At 36.1% G+C, this 16,006-nt stretch overlaps 1 protein-coding gene across 17 annotated transcripts in view; it reads left to right on the forward strand.

Annotated features, from left to right (window-relative positions):
* The window catches only part of phc1 (polyhomeotic homolog 1), a 37,893-nt gene extending 22,346 nt beyond the window's left edge, over nt 1-15,547 (forward strand). For 10 of the 17 annotated variants that reach the window (XM_073924804.1, XM_073924801.1, XM_073924805.1 and 7 more), the window contains 12 exons: nt 1,261-1,338; nt 1,506-1,649; nt 1,789-1,962; nt 4,659-4,743; nt 6,363-7,300; nt 7,381-7,519; nt 10,234-10,409; nt 10,736-10,808; nt 10,908-10,995; nt 11,295-11,466; nt 13,579-13,816; nt 14,159-15,547. In XM_073924804.1, coding sequence (XP_073780905.1) covers nt 1,261-1,338; nt 1,506-1,649; nt 1,789-1,962; nt 4,659-4,743; nt 6,363-7,300; nt 7,381-7,519; nt 10,234-10,409; nt 10,736-10,808; nt 10,908-10,995; nt 11,295-11,466; nt 13,579-13,816; nt 14,159-14,310 — 2,457 coding nt within the window. In that variant the 3' untranslated portion in view covers nt 14,311-15,547. 17 annotated transcript variants of the gene reach the window in all.
* The last annotated feature ends 459 nt before the right edge of the window (nt 15,548-16,006 follow it).

Consider the following 16,006-nt stretch of genomic DNA (forward strand, 5'->3'; position numbering starts at 1 on the left):
ATTTAAAACCAAAATATTCTCAAATTACAGATGTTCTGTTTTTCTTTGGTATTAATTAGTCTATTAATGCTTCAAAAGTGGCAAACGTCATTATCCCAGTTTCAAGCACTTTCCTGCTTGTTTGGGCTGGGGGGCTGTGGGCATTCTACATAGTTCGGTTGCCAATTCTGTTTGGGCAGAAAAAAGTGTGCTCACTCAATTGGCTAGTAAGACTGTCACACACAGACAGCAGTCATGCATTTGCTCTGGGTGGGGGAAATTAAATAGTACATATATATTTCATATCGCCGCCTCTTGCAATTAGCTAAGCACAACGTTTCAAATGGTGATTGCGGTTCGATTTCCTTTAATCGCATAGCCCTAACAGTAAATGAAATCAGGCAGTGGGACAGTAAAAGTATTTTTCACCTTTTTCTGCTGACTGTAAGGATATTTGTGATTTTACCATAGATTTCTATGTTAAATAAGGACTGTGCTTCCAACCTTTCTATTCATCAAAGTAAAGACAATCACCGACCCCCGCAAAAGTTAAGCACCATAACCTTTTTTAACATGGATATTAAGACACTTATTGAAAACAAAATTATTTATTTTTGATTTATGGGATGATTTATTCCTCAGTAAAAACAATAAATAGTTTTTACTGCCCTTTTTTGATCAACTGTTTTTTATTTGATCAAATAAATTCAGCCTCGGTGAGCATAAGAGACGTTATACAATAATTCTTGCACCAGTGTTGTAGATAGAAATGTACGCAATCAAAATTTAGCCTAAATATGAATAATTAATTTTGGATCCTATATAAGAGCATCATTTAGCATCAAATGCAAAACTTTCTAAATGTAATAATCATAAATTGATACTAGGTGAAAATACATTTTCAGCATGGTGTGTATGAGTTCTTAAGATTTCATGAATAATCAGTGTTGTTGTATTTGTAAATGATTGTTATATATATATATATATATGTATATATATATGTATATATAGATATATATATATATATATATGTATATATATATATATATATATATATATATATATATATATATATATATATATATAATTATTATTATTATTAATATTAATACTATTATTATTATTGAAACACTGAATAATTTTTAAGCTGTTATATTTGATATGTTATTATTATAAATAATCCTAACAATACACCAAAGCCTAAAGATACTGCGTGTAGTGTTATTTCAGAATTGTTTTGTTAAGTATCATCTTAAATTACTACCTTTATTATATTTTCAGGCAACTCTTGCAGCCAGTCGTCAGTCCAGCTCTCCCAATAACAGCGCCTCTCAGCCTACAAGCTCAGCGCAATGCACAGTGAGGCTCTGATTTTACACTTTTGAAATCTAATAAACATGTGACATGGCAGTCATAAAAGCAGTCCTATGTTTCTTATTCTTTGTTTATCAAAAGCAGCTTGTTGAAAATCATTTGGTAAGGTTTAAATCAGTTCAAGCTGATCTGTGGCATGCTTTTGTTTTGAGGTCAACTTAAGCACCACCTCAGCTGGAGGAACCATGACAAACCCCCGTCCGATAGGGCCTGCCACCTCCGCAGCATCAACAGCCCTTAGCCAGTCAGTTTTGTTGGGTGGAAATTCAGGCGGACAGGGTCAGATGTACCTGAGAGTAAGTGTCTTACCATAGTGCACTTAAAACCAGGCCTTGACCTAATATGCAGTATATTTTGTGGTAATGTGAATGTATTGTTTATCCAAGCTCAATTCTTTTCCTAAGGGTCTAATTTTACTGGGCTTTCCACCTTCAGGTAAACCGCTCTCTTAGGGCACCTCTCACCCCTCAGCTCATCTTTATGCCTGGTGGTACAGCGACAGCAACTGTAGCAACGGTTGCCCAAACGCAGCCACAGCAGCAGCCACAACAACAGCAGCAACAGGAAGCAACTCCCACATCTTCAAGTAGCCAATCAGACAATGATCAGGTGTGACATTTGACTTTCTGACTTATTTTCTTTCTTAACTCTTACAGGCCCTATTCTGCAGCTAAATTGGGTTGTCAGTTCATATTTTTAAGCTTGATTCTTTTTTGGTAGATGCATCATTTTTGAGAGACATTTTACATGAACTGAATGAGTTTTCGAAAGATTCAGGTTATAATGACTGGTTATAATGAAAAATTCTATGCAATAGATCGGGATGATTCATTTAAAGATGTCAAGTTCAAATCAAACAAGGGACATTTAAAATTGCATTTAATTATTTTGTATTTATAAATGCTGATTTGAACAGAAACAAGTCATCCATTCATTTCGTTTAAATTAATTTAAATATGTGACCCTGGAAGGAGGCACAGTGGCTTAGTGGTTAGCACTGTCACCTCGTAGCAAAAAGGTCACTGGTTTGAGTCCCGGCTAGGTCAGTTGGCATTTTTGTGTGGAGATTGCTTGGGTTTCCTCCGTGTGCTCCGTTTTCCCCCACAGTCCAAAGACATGCAACTTAAGTGAATTGGGTAAACTAAATCGGCCATAGCGTTTGTGTGGATGTGAGAGTGTATGGATGTTTCCCACTACTGGGTTGTGGCTGGAAGGGCATCTGCTGCGTAAAACATATGCTGGAATAGTTGACGGTTCATTCCGCTGTGGTGACCCCTAATAAATAAGGGACTAAGCCGAATGAAAATAAACTAATGTGGCCCTGGACAAGAAATCATTTTATGTCTTATGGCAATAGCTAAAAATAGATTGTATGAATGATAATTTTTTGTTATGACAAAAATCGTTCAAATATTAAGTAAAGGTCATGTTTCTTGAAGACATTTTGTAAATTACCCTCCGAAAATGTATTAAAACTTCGCTTTTTTGTTGTTTACATTTACATTTAGTCATTTAGCAGACGCTTTTATCCAAAGCGACTTACAAATGAGAACAAGGAAGCAATTTTCACAACTAAGAGCAACAATGAATAAGTGCTATAGGCAAGTTTCAGGTCTGTAAAGTCTAAGAAGGGAAGTATTAGTAGTATTAGTATTTTTTTTTATTATTATTTTTTTTGGTACAGTTAGTGTGATATTCAGAGAGGCAATATGTAAATACATGTAAATACATTGCTAAACACTTCATTTAGAAAATCTTAAACATAATTTTAGTAATATTTAGATTTTTTTAAATCATCAAATTTTAGTTATTTGCATCTCAGACAAATACTGTTCTTTACATTTATAATACCATACATCAGACCATACTGTACATGTTATAACCATACATAAGTGGAAAGATTACTTTTTCAGCTTTCAGGTGATGTATTAAAATCAAAAATGCTTAAAAAAGACACTTATGCTTTTGTGGTCATGGGCCACATATACTGCAGCAATTAGGGATTCACAATATATCGGCGGCCATATCGTTATCGGCCGATAAATGCTATTTTTAATATTATAGTTATCGATCCAATGTCAAAATTAGGCCTTTAAGCTGATAATTTAAGTAATTGTACAAAACTGCCTGCGTCGCACTTGCGTGGGCAGAACTTGTTCAGACTTGTCCAGTGCACTATAATGGAGCTTTCCTCACATTGTTGACAATGTTTATGAAAAGTGGGGGTTGGGGGGAGACGGCAGGAAAGAATCACGGTGGCAGGCCAGATAGACCGTCATGCGCTATGGCCAGTCCGCTCCTGCCCACATGTGTTCAAAAGAACAAGGTTATTGGTTATCGATATCGGCCAAAAAATCCTTATCGGTGCATTCCTAGCAGCAATTAACAATTTTTGTAAACCTAAAATATATTTAATTTTTAGTTGTTTTTGTTTTTTAGAATCATAAAAAAAATTAAGATTTTTAATTCAATCAACATCATGCAGCTGTAATATGCAGTGTACATGCAAACGAAAGGGACACCTAGTTGTTTATGTGTTTAAATGCGTATTATAGGTGTGTCACTCTTTTGTAAGTGCAGTGCGTGATATCACAGACAAAGGTATGAAACCTGACTCATCTGTGTTGCCAGATATTTCCAAATGCAAAAATGCAAAAGAACAGGCTGGTAATACATTTAAATCCTAAATATCCTAAAAATCCTAAATATTATGATCCACGCCTGTTATAAAACATGTTAATCAAAAACCTGTTTTAAGAACCAAGCCTGAACAACAAGAAGGTAAATTTTATAATTGTATTTAAATTTTATAATACTTGGAAAACGCTGTATATATTTGGCAACACTGCTAGACTGTACAAATATAAACAAAACACACCTTTTTGTTGCTGTTAAGAGTTGCTATGTTACTTGTGTTCGTCATCGCAGTGTCACTTTCCATACACAATGATCATTTAGGGGATATCCCAGCACATGTAATAAATCCTCTTTTCAAAGCAAATTCATCATGCACCACAATATTTTGGGTCTGTCGTTTTCCATAATAAAATATCAGTAATCTGAAATACAGCTGAATGTCATCCTTAATTACATTTCCATATAATCGTGCAGCAGATGCTTTTAGCCAAAGTGTATCTTATGTTATACATTTAAGAATTCCTTTATTTATTGTTGAAAATTTATTTGTCCAATCCAATTAGTCTGTTGTGTTTAGATAATTTTTTTATGGGAGATATTTGCTTTCCACAGTCACACTTTTCATTGTATATCCTGTGGCATAATTTTCGTTGGTTTCTCTTTTTCAGGTGCAGAACTTGGCAATGCGTTGTGTGTCCACTCCTAGGGCGGCTACTGTGAAGACAGAGTTTGCAGACAGGAAGGAAACGACTGGTGAGTATAAAAATGAAGATATTATAGGCCTCTTTTTTTCTGCTTACCAAGTAGTTTCAATATCCACTTGGTTATCTTAAAATAAAAATAAAAACTAACTAAAAAATACTAAAATACAGTGCTCAGTATAATTGAGAACACCCTATTTTGAAAATGAATATTTTCATCCATTTGTCAGTGAATATATGCTATGTATTTTGGTGCATTTAAACAAAACCAATTTATTAAACAGATATATTTATTCAAATAATATTTTATTTACCAAACATAATTAGTAATTGAAAGATAATACAATTACATTCAAGCAAAATATTGCAAAAAATTTACAACCTACAAAATTGTAACAAAATATTTCCATTTTGGCTCCTATTGATCTTTTTCCCCTTTTTTACAATTTGTATTTCAGATTTTTGTAATTTTCCTGTTCAGAAGTCTGGGATAAGTAAAAAAAGTTTTGGAAGAAATTAAAGGGTTAGAGAAATGATAATGACTTTGAACTGAGCTAAACCTTTAAAAATACTAGCAAGACAAGGACTAGATCTTGTCGTTTCAGTAAAACTTTAAAAGTGTAGGCCAAATATTATCTGGCACTTAAATGAGTACAATTATAGAGTGTTTGCTACAATATTTCACAGAAAAGAAATGTAAAAATGTACAAAAGCATGCTCATCACTTTAACTGGGTGCTCAGCCAAACAGCAAAAAGTGTAAAATATGTATTCAAAAAGGCGGCAACACTAAAGCTCCAAAATGCCAATTTATTAAATAATAAAAGGCTGATACAAGGCGTGTAACATTTTTAGCACAATGCTCCTCATCAAACAGTGGTCATCACAGTATGTTGCTCCTTTTTGTACACTTCTGGATCACATGATCTCATACATTATCTCACAACAAGAAAAACAGAAAAAAGTACACATTTATAAGTTATACAACTTACATATTCAAAACAAAAATACAGAAACAAACTCTGATATTACATCACAAAATAAAGAAAACATAACAGCATATAATGGAAGAAAATACAACAAAGTAATACAACAAAATATACAAGATGTGTATAGATGGATGGATGGATGGATGGATGGATTGATCTAAAATATAGAAAAAACCTTTACCCAAAACACCTAATAAAACATTAATGATAATAACAAATATCTTGTATGTTTTGTTGTATCTCCTTATTTTGTGATGTAATATTATGCTTTGTTTCTGTATGTTTGTTTTGAATATGTAAGTCGTATAACTTATAAATGTGTATTTTTTTTTCAGTTTTTCTTGTTGTGAGATAATGTATGAGATTATGTGATCCTGGAGTGTACAAAAAGGAGCAACATACCGTGATGAACAATGATGAAGAGCTGTTTGCTCAATGTTACACACCTTCTATCAGCCTTTTTATTTTAATAAATTGCCATTTTTAGAGCTTTGGTTTTGTCGCTTTTTTGAATAAATATTTTACAGAAAATAAATGTAAATTTGAAAGTTGTAACAATGATTGTACACATTCATTACTTTCAGTGTTTCCTTTTTGACTTTAATGTCAAATTTCTACATATTGGTTATTTTCCAGTGCACTGACTATTTGATCATTTATATTCCTGTCTCTCTGACCTAAAGGTACATTCCCACTTAACCAGCAGACTCAGACTCCACAACAGTTTGGTCAATCAACCCAGCAGGTCCAACCACAAACTCAACCCCTTGCCAACGCCAAACTCCAGAGCTTCTCCAACACCGCCAATCCCAGCGTGCCTGCCCTCAACGTAAAGCCCAATAACCAATCCGCTGTTGCCCCACAGCAAGCAGGAGCTTCCTCCAACCCCCCGTCCTCCTCGCCCACTCCCTCACTCCCTCTCTCCCAGCTTCTCCTTTCTCAATCTGGCTTGCACCAAACTCGAGGTGTACCAGCTTCTACAGCCACCGTTACCCACATCCTGGTACCCACTTCTAACGTCCCCACATCTACTCAAGGTTATCCACTGGGAACGGTGGCGACCAAATCCAACATGACTGCCCAGACATTGGTGGTGCAGCCACTCCAGCAAACGGGGGCAAATCTGAGCACGGAGAAGCTAGCTCATGGTACAGGGCATGTGCCAATTCAGCCTAAAACGGCTCAGGGCCATCGGGTGCCAGTACAGATGTCCCCTCGCCACCCACCTCCCATTCTCCCAGCACCACCCAACAACGGCCAGGCCACCGCAGGTCTTCACCCTCCCCACGTCCCAGTTCAGCTGGTCGGAGCAAGGCAGAGCACTCTGGGAAACTCACAAGCGTTAGCATTGGCCCAGGCTCGAACTTGTTGCTCCCAGCAGGACGGAACAGCTGCCGTGGGAGTCAATAACCCGGGCAATGTTGTTACCATGGTTACTGCTATGGATACAAGTGGAGCTGGCATGTGCCTTAAAACAGCCCAAAGTGCCCTCCCTATCTCTCAGATGCAGACCAATCAGAGTGCAGTATTGACTCAGGGTAATCCCGCTTCAGTCACACACTCCATGGATGGACAGAATAACTCTGGAGACTCTTTGTTTGTTCAGTCTGCACAAGCGCAGGTTAGTGGATAATGGGTGAACTCTGATTCTTCATTTGCCATGTTTATTGTGAGACTCATGCACTTATTTTTATCTTGTAGATAAAGCCTGCTATTGGTCCAATAAAAAGGAAGTCAGAGTCAGATTTGACCCATGAGATTTCGAATGAGCCAATCAGTGGAAGTCCCTCAATGCAAGACTCCGCCCCTCCTCTCTCGCCTGCTCCTTCACTGGATACAGGTCAGCCTTGTGTAGTGAAAGTTTGACTGTTTTGGTTGTGCTGGAGCCCCTCAGATCAGGGCTGGGCGATATGGCACAATTGCAGTCTCGATAATTATTTGTCCATATTAAACGATAATGATATATATTTCAATGCAAGTTGTTAATACTTCCAGATTTAAGAGTACCCCAACAATGACTGAAGCCACAAAATGTAGAGGGTCCATTTAAATGGCATGATATTTTCTGTGGCGGTAAATTTGGTACATCTTTAACATCAACACACTTTTAGATTGCCATTGTTGCACATTTCTGCTGTGTGATTGGCTCTTAGATCAATTTAGGGTGCTTTCACACCTGTGAATCGATTGAGTTGTTTCGAAACAGAGATTACAAATGTTACATTGTTGCTTTTTGCTCTTGGAGCGGTTCGCTTTCACATTGCAAAGTTTCTAATCGGACCAAAAGAGCTAAAACAAGTCACGTGCGAGTAAACTCTCCTTACATTGGTCAGAGTATCAGGGTTTATTTTGCAGTGTCCCGCTAAGCTGTCAGGAGAGGTGGTGGTTTGGTGGTGATTGACAGGGTGCGCGCGCGCGACGTGTCTGAGGAGAGACGCAGTGGGGAGGGTTGGGAAAGGTGCGCGACGATGCCTATTTGAGGACCTGGAGGGAGACGCGAGATTACCGGGAGATCATCACTCGTTTGCGGAAATCCGGAGACTCGCGAAACTTCCCACCCCACTCATAATTCTCTCTTCATATATAGCCGTATATGCCTATTACATATCCATAAAACACAGTGATACAACCGCGCTCGGATCGGATCGCTTTCTCACTACAATCGAACCGCTCCAGGGTTCGTTTCAATCGAGCCGAGACCACCTCATTCAAGCGATCTCGGAGCAATTACTTTGGCGCGGAACAGAGTACGATTGCCCTATTCACATATGCCAAACGAACTGCGCTAACTGGGCAAACGAGATACGTTCCGAAACAAAAGTGTAGGTGTTAAAGCACCCTTAGAGTAAAAAAAGTCCAGAGTGACATAAATTTTATCGGGATTCGATATATAATATCGTTTATCGGCCCAGCTTTACCTCAGACTTCTCAAAATTAAACACTGCTGTTTAAAGTTAGTTTTAATTTCATGAAATGATTGCTGTTATTCAGCAAGGACAAGTTAAATACATCAAAAGTAGCAGTAAAAACATTTACAATATTATAAACATTCCTGTTTTGAATTAAACAATGTTTTCAGTGAAGTTCTATTCATCAAATAATCCTGAAAATGCGTTTCATGCTTTTCACATAACGATAATTATAGGGCTTTTGAGCAGCAAATTAGTATATTAAGTTATTTTCTAAATTATCACTTGACGCTGAAGGCAAATGAATAATGAAAAATGGGTAGCAATTTAAAATAATGGTCCATTAATGTTTTTGCTAACATGAGCAAACAATTATTAATGCTTTTTTTACGGTTTATATTCAACTTTCTTAACTTTAGTCCATGTTAACTCACTGTCTATTAAATAATGTTAACTGACTGCTGAAAACCTAGCTTTGTCATTACATGAATAAATTGTAGTTTAAAATGCAGTTACAATTCAATTTATTAACTTTAAAAATATACATTATGTTCCACTTGTAAATTGTTTATAAAGATGAACTTTGTTCTTTGATGCTGCATGTATTCAATACAATAATATCTTTTGTGTTAAATGTTGTAATGTATTTAATCTTAGTTTTTACTGCAGCATCATAGAGCATAAACAATTTACAAAAAATATATATAGTATATTTTAAAAGTGTATTTTTGTTTGCAATATGTAATTTTTGTTTTAAATATTTTATTACTAGAAATTTTAGCAGACCTTCACTTGCAAATACACTTTTAAAAAAAAATATATACATAAAACTTACATTTTAACTATTAGACAATAAGAAAAGAAAAGAAACAAACAAAAAACAATCAACAGTCAAATTAAACTAAAAAAATAAACATGCATTCCCCCAACAACCCACCCACCAGTGCTATCGAATGGTAAAAGTAGGTTCTAAAGGCATAGTAAACATATTATTCATAAGTTTGTAGAAAGGAGATAAAAGAAGACCAAATTATTTCAAATAACAAAACTGTGTCTATTAGGGTATACCGGATTTTTTCCAGATGTAATGTACCTGTTAACTCTGTCAGCCATTATTTAAGAGTTGGAACTTCTTTTTTCTTCCAAAACAAAAGGATACGTTTTTTTTTTTGCAGAGATCAGCCCATATAAACAAACTGTTGTTGAACTTGTGTAAGTCTCAGAAATTCTTCGGAAACTTCAAATATAATTAACATAGGATTTGGTTTAATCAGAATGTCTAATGTATTTGAAAAAAAAACTTTTGTTCCAGTAACTCTGTAATCTGGGACATATAACAAGAATGAGACAGGTTGGAAACTGACATTTGTCACACAATGGCGACACTTCTGGAAATGTTTGATTCAATTTACACTTGGAATAGTGAAGCCTATGAAGCACTTTAAACTGAAAGAGACAATGTCTTGAATAATGGAACATCTGTGAACCAGTTCAAGACTTTGTTCCCAAATTTCACTTTTACATAATGTAATTTGTATTAAATATAATATTTACTGTTTTTAATTGTTTATTTGTATTATTATGTAATATAGTTAATGTTTTTGCTTTGTCTTCACCTTGCTTATTTTCTTTATTTCTTATTTAGTCCCAGAGATAGCATTCTCCTCTCCTCCTACATTGTCCCTCTCTCTGCCTGTTCCTCTCCCTCGTGGAGCAGGACAGGGCGATCGAGCACCTGTTCCACAGGCTGTGGTCAAACCTCAGGTTCTCACTCACCTCATCGAGGGCTTTGTCATCCAGGAGGGAGCTGAACCTTTCCCTGTGAGTCTTTCTAGTTTAGTCCGTCTAGTGCAGTGTTTCTCAACCACAATCTTGAAGGACCACCAACACTGCATGTTTTGTATGTCTCCTTTGTCTGGCACACCTATTACAGGTCTCTCAGTCTCTGCTGATGAGCTGATGATCTAAATCAGGTGTGTTTGGTTAAGAAGTCATTGAAAGTGTGCAGAGCTGGTGATCTACTAGGCACGTGGTTGAGAAACACTGATCTAGTGTTTCATAGAAGGGCAGAATGTGTTTTCAAAAATAAAGTTTAGCCAGCATTAAACGTTCATTAAGTAGTGAACTGATTGTTTTGTGATTGACAGGTGACCGGGCCACTGAAAGAACTTTCTGGTGCTGTTCCACCAATCCTACATCCAGAGGACATCCGCTCTGATAGTGAGTGTTTGTATCACGAAGATGAATGGAAGAATGTTTCCTATAGTCTAAGTGGTTCTTTGCTCTCTCCATATTCGCATATGTGTCTGTCATTTACAGAGTTAAAGTGTGAATACTGTCTTAATTTTGCACCAGCCAGCCAGTTCAGAAGATCCAAGCGCTTTTGCACCATTAGCTGCTCAAAGAGGTGAGCCCAAAATCAGCGTTGATAAATTTGTCAAATGTTTCTGAAATATGTATCGTATTTTCTGGTAGATAATCTCACATGATGGTATCTTGTACAGAATTACATTACTGAAAACTGGAAAAACACATTTATTAAACACATAATTAACATTGGTTTGTATCAGGAGTCGCCTTCCTGCAGATTTCAGTTGCCTCTGGTGTATGCTGTGGTTGTGGATCAAAACGATATGACTAATAAAGAATGAACCTGAATGATTATGGGGTGTCTTATTTTTTACATCTGAATCTTTTTTTTTTTAGGTACAATGTGAGCTTTAGAAACCACTTACGGGCCAGTAGAGGTCTTGAGGGTGCAGAACGGCCAGCAGGGGGCCCCGTGGTCCAGGATGTTATTGCCAGACGCCGGGCTCCTCGCAGAAGCAGCTCTGAGATCGCTTGTGCTAAAATAACAGGAAGGCATCTTCCTGTAAAGGTAAGATGATGGACATTGATAATCAAAATTATTATTTTGTGTTATTTACCAGTCTGTGGTCGGCTAGATTTTTAAAAGAATTAAAATTAAAAACTAAATGATGTTCTTTTTTCATGAAAAAATCCACTATGGTCCCCTATAATGAAAACCATCTTTTCTAAGCAGTTTGGGCAGAACTGTGTGTAGGTATAGTGTGTCCACTGTCATACCGGACTGATATAAAGACAATAAGTCTATTTTTTTTTTTTTTTTTTTTTTTTTTTTTTTTAACGTTAAAATAGGATTCAAATCCCTCCCATTTTGAGGTCCACCTCAGTGTGAAGTAGGAGTTTGGTTTCTGCACCCACCAAATTAATTGATAACTGCCTATTTACGTGTCTCCATAGTAACACTTATAATCATATCCACAAGACTGGACTTGCGCAAAGCAACTGAGATTAAACAATCTCTTCACCTCTCTGTGATCAGCAGCACCTCAAGAATGAGTTTTGCAAATTTTGAAATGTTTTTAAAACAGTGCATGTTTGTAATAAAGACATAATTATTCACCACAGCCAGATGTACGTACAATTATAGAAGAAGACGCTTCAATCCTTGTTTGTGGACCTGACATCAGGTTTATTTTGTACATCAACATAATGGATATCCATACTGCAGTGGATATATCTGTGTGATCACATTTGGCCTGCAAAAACTGAGCACATGCACGCACATGAACTTTATAACAACATTGTGTGTGACTCGTCAAAGGCTTGAATTAACTTCACAACAAATACATAAAATTACTGGTGGGAAAGTTCTTACTGTAGTAAGGGAGATCTGCTTCATTCTTGTCTGTTACTGTGCTGCTTATGAGTGAGATGCAGCAGAAGAAGGCTACACACATTATGGCAATAGTGAGCGATCTCTGTGGCTTTGGCACGCACATGGGAATGGTAGGCGGGGAGAACCAGCTTATTTCCACTTAAAGGAACATGCAACAAAAACAGCTACAATGTCGAAACAGATCAAATTTCCAATATACAGAAAGGTATATTAAATAATCTGATGGGTGTCTTTGAGCTGAAACTGAAACAGACACATTCTGGAGACACAAAAGACTTCTCTTGAAAAAGGATTAAAATAGGTGCCCCTAAAATGCATGCATCATGGTTTCTGTGACAATATTAGGCACCTCAACTGTTTTCAACATTTTAACACCTGATTGCATTTTAGGATTATTTTTGAAGAATCCTGTGGCATAGGTATATTTGCTTCTTAAAAGTCAGCTTTCTTATCATATCAATAAATCATATCTATATTTTATACATTATATATATATATATATATATATATATATATATATATATATATATATATATATATATATATATATATATATATATATATATATATATATATATATATATATGTGTGTGTGTGTGTGTGTGTGTGTGTGTGTGTGTGTGTGTGTGTTTTATTAATACTTATTAGTCAGAGATACAGTATCTGTTATAAAGAACCAGTCAGTAAGCATCATATGTTCCCTTTTACTAATAGAAATCAAAATGAGAGGACATTTTCTTCCTCTCTTAATCAAACATTTTACAATTATAAATTCTAGCTTCCGAATCAATAGTTAGGACAGAAACACAAATAATAATAATAATTACAAGATAAATAAAATAACATAATAAAGAAAACGAACACACATTGGGCTGTTGCCAACAAATGTTAGAGATGAATATGTAAATGCAAATTTACAAAGGGTTCAGCAGTAAAAAGAAAAAAAAACATATATTTTTTGGTCACACTTTACAATAAGGTTCATTTGTTAATGTTAATTAATGCATTTACTAACATGAACAAACAATGAACATTACATTTACTACTGTATTTGTTCATGTTAGTTAACGTTAGTTAATGAAAATACAGTTGTTCATTGTTAGTTCGTTTATAACAATGAACACTCTCTTATTTGCTGAATGTGAGTTGTGAGACACCAATCTTCTGCTTAGTTGCAAAAAAGAAAAATCTCAATCACAAAAATCTGCAGAGCAGAAATGAGAATATACCTAATTAAAAAACATTTAAATGTAAATGTAATTGTATATATTGTTTCCTCTTTCACAGTGTCGTTCAGAATCCAGTCGTTCTGATGATATCTCCAGCTGTGAGGGCGAGGAAGAGGAAGACTTCTTGTCGCTTTCCCCCAGCTCCACCTTTTCATGCCCGAGACCGACCCACTGTGGCCCTCAGCTGGATGACACAGCACCCGGTGGACTCCCAGTGGACGAAAACCACTTCCTATCTGGCAACCCTGCTGACTGGAGTGTGCAGGAAGTGTGTCAGTTCATTTCATCTCTTCAAGGTCAGTATTATGCTAGCGAATGCTATATATTTTTCCTTATGTAGTGGTCCCTCGTTATTCGCGGGAGTTACGTTCTAAAAAATAGCCTGCAATCAACAAAGTAGTCCGCTTTATTTTTTACAATTATTATAGATGTTTTAAGGCTGTAAAACCCCTCAAAACACTATCTAAACACTTTTCTCAGACAGGCATTAACATTTTCACACTTTTCTCTCTTGTTTAAACACTCTCAAAGTTCATTGCGTTAAAAAAAATCTGCCGTGTGAACCGTGTTATAGCAAGGATCCACTGTGTTGACAATATTATTTCATATTATTCTGCATTTGTGGAATCGCCCATCAGGTTGTGAGGACCTTGCATCCCAGTTCCTGTCCCAGGAGATCGATGGGCAGGCCCTGATGCTGCTCAAGGAAGAGCATCTCATGTCCACCATGAACATCAAACTCGGACCTGCCCTCAAAATCTGCGCTTCTATCAACAGCCTAAGGGATTAAACGGAGAGCAGAGCTTCATATTTCCATCACCAGCCTGAGAAACTGAAACCTTTGGTTATGAATCCAAAGATTGACCTAGAGATGAATCAAAATCCACAAGGAAGAATGACATCCGATGCCTTATTAAAAGCAGATTGTTCAGTATTTTTGTTTTGATGTGAAAGCCTGGAGTAATCGTTTTTTTTTTACCATTTGCTAGATCGAAGCTGACAGGTTTTCACGTAAATCTGTCCTGTTTGCTATGAGAAAATAACAAAACAAAAAAAAACAGCATAAAGATGATTATGTGTACTCCTTAAATGACAGAATCAACAGAATACGTCTCGATCTTGAATTTTGAATGTGTTACATGTATAATATCCGGGAGGTGCTTGAATGAGCATATGCGTCTTGCGTCAATTGACTAAATTTGTAGTCTTTATCTCTGTATGTTTGTGTCCTGTTGTCTTATACAATAATAATCAAAGTATGACTCGATAATGACATTATAGACAGTAATCAATGTTATTCCTGTAGTGCTTTTGACTATCAAAGTCAACGAAAAAATGTGAATAAGTTGCCTTTTTAATAATAACGATGTTGCCTGAAACGGTTCTTTCTCCAGGGCTTCCCCTAGCTTCATTTCACCACCTTTGTTGAACAGAAAATGGTTATTTTTTGTTTGTCAGCACTTGACTAACGGGTTATTGGTTGTCTTCAGTGTGCCATTTAGGACTTTAACACAATTAGATTCCCGTACACTAAAATAACCAGTCTGAGTAGTGCGTCTGCACCCACATAAATCACAATTTCAGCCGTTAGTGATCTACTACAGCTTGCTCTTTGTTTCACAGCTTTTATTGGTTCAGAGACTGTGAGAGATGGCAAATGTGTAGTTTCCTTACTATACAGTATTACTGAATGGAAGTAGTTTATTTTCTCTTAATCACAGACCGAAGGAGTGATTGGATAACTCATCCAAGAACAACAAATTGCTTTTTTTTTTTTCCTACAGTAGATGATTGTAGCACACATTTAATTTGCATTAAAGAAGTAGTGTTGTTCTTTTTGGGTACACTTTACCAGCTTCATAGAAGAGTATTAGTAGCTTTACCTGAGAGCCTTACAGCAGCGGAGAGCAGGTATGATGAGGTGTGTGAATGTGAATGAGAGAAGGTGCCAATGAGAAAGCCGTGCTTGTGCTCTAAACATGGTTCCTTTGTGTGCATAAGTATGAATAAAGGTGCTGTGATATTCATGTCAAGTCTGTCAAGTCTTTACTGCTTAGCCTGTTAAGAGTTTGTCAGTGAATAATGCATAATTAATAATACGTGAATAATGATTATATATATTTTTTTTAATCTGTAATTTAAGTGCTGATTTTTAGCAATCCTGTATCAGTCCTGTTTATCGGTGAACACAGTAGTACAGATGAGAAACCAATTCCTCCCAATGACATTTTGTGAAATGTACACTGTAAAAGTCCAAATATTTTTGTTACTATACCTTATTTGAATAAGTAATTGACTTTATTTTAAGTCAGTTTAATAAAATTAAAGACTAAAGTAAGTTGAGAGACGACTAGACGCATTTCATTTGATTCAACTACTAAACAATTTAAAGAGCACCATTTCATTTATTTTACCCGTTTTATAATATGTAAAATAAGCCTTTGGTGTCTCCAGAATGTATGTAAAGTTTCAGCTGAAAATACCCA

This window comes from Danio rerio, chromosome 16 (assembly GCF_049306965.1).
Source record: "Danio rerio strain Tuebingen ecotype United States chromosome 16, GRCz12tu, whole genome shotgun sequence".
NCBI classification, from domain to species: Eukaryota; Metazoa; Chordata; class Actinopteri; order Cypriniformes; family Danionidae; genus Danio; species Danio rerio.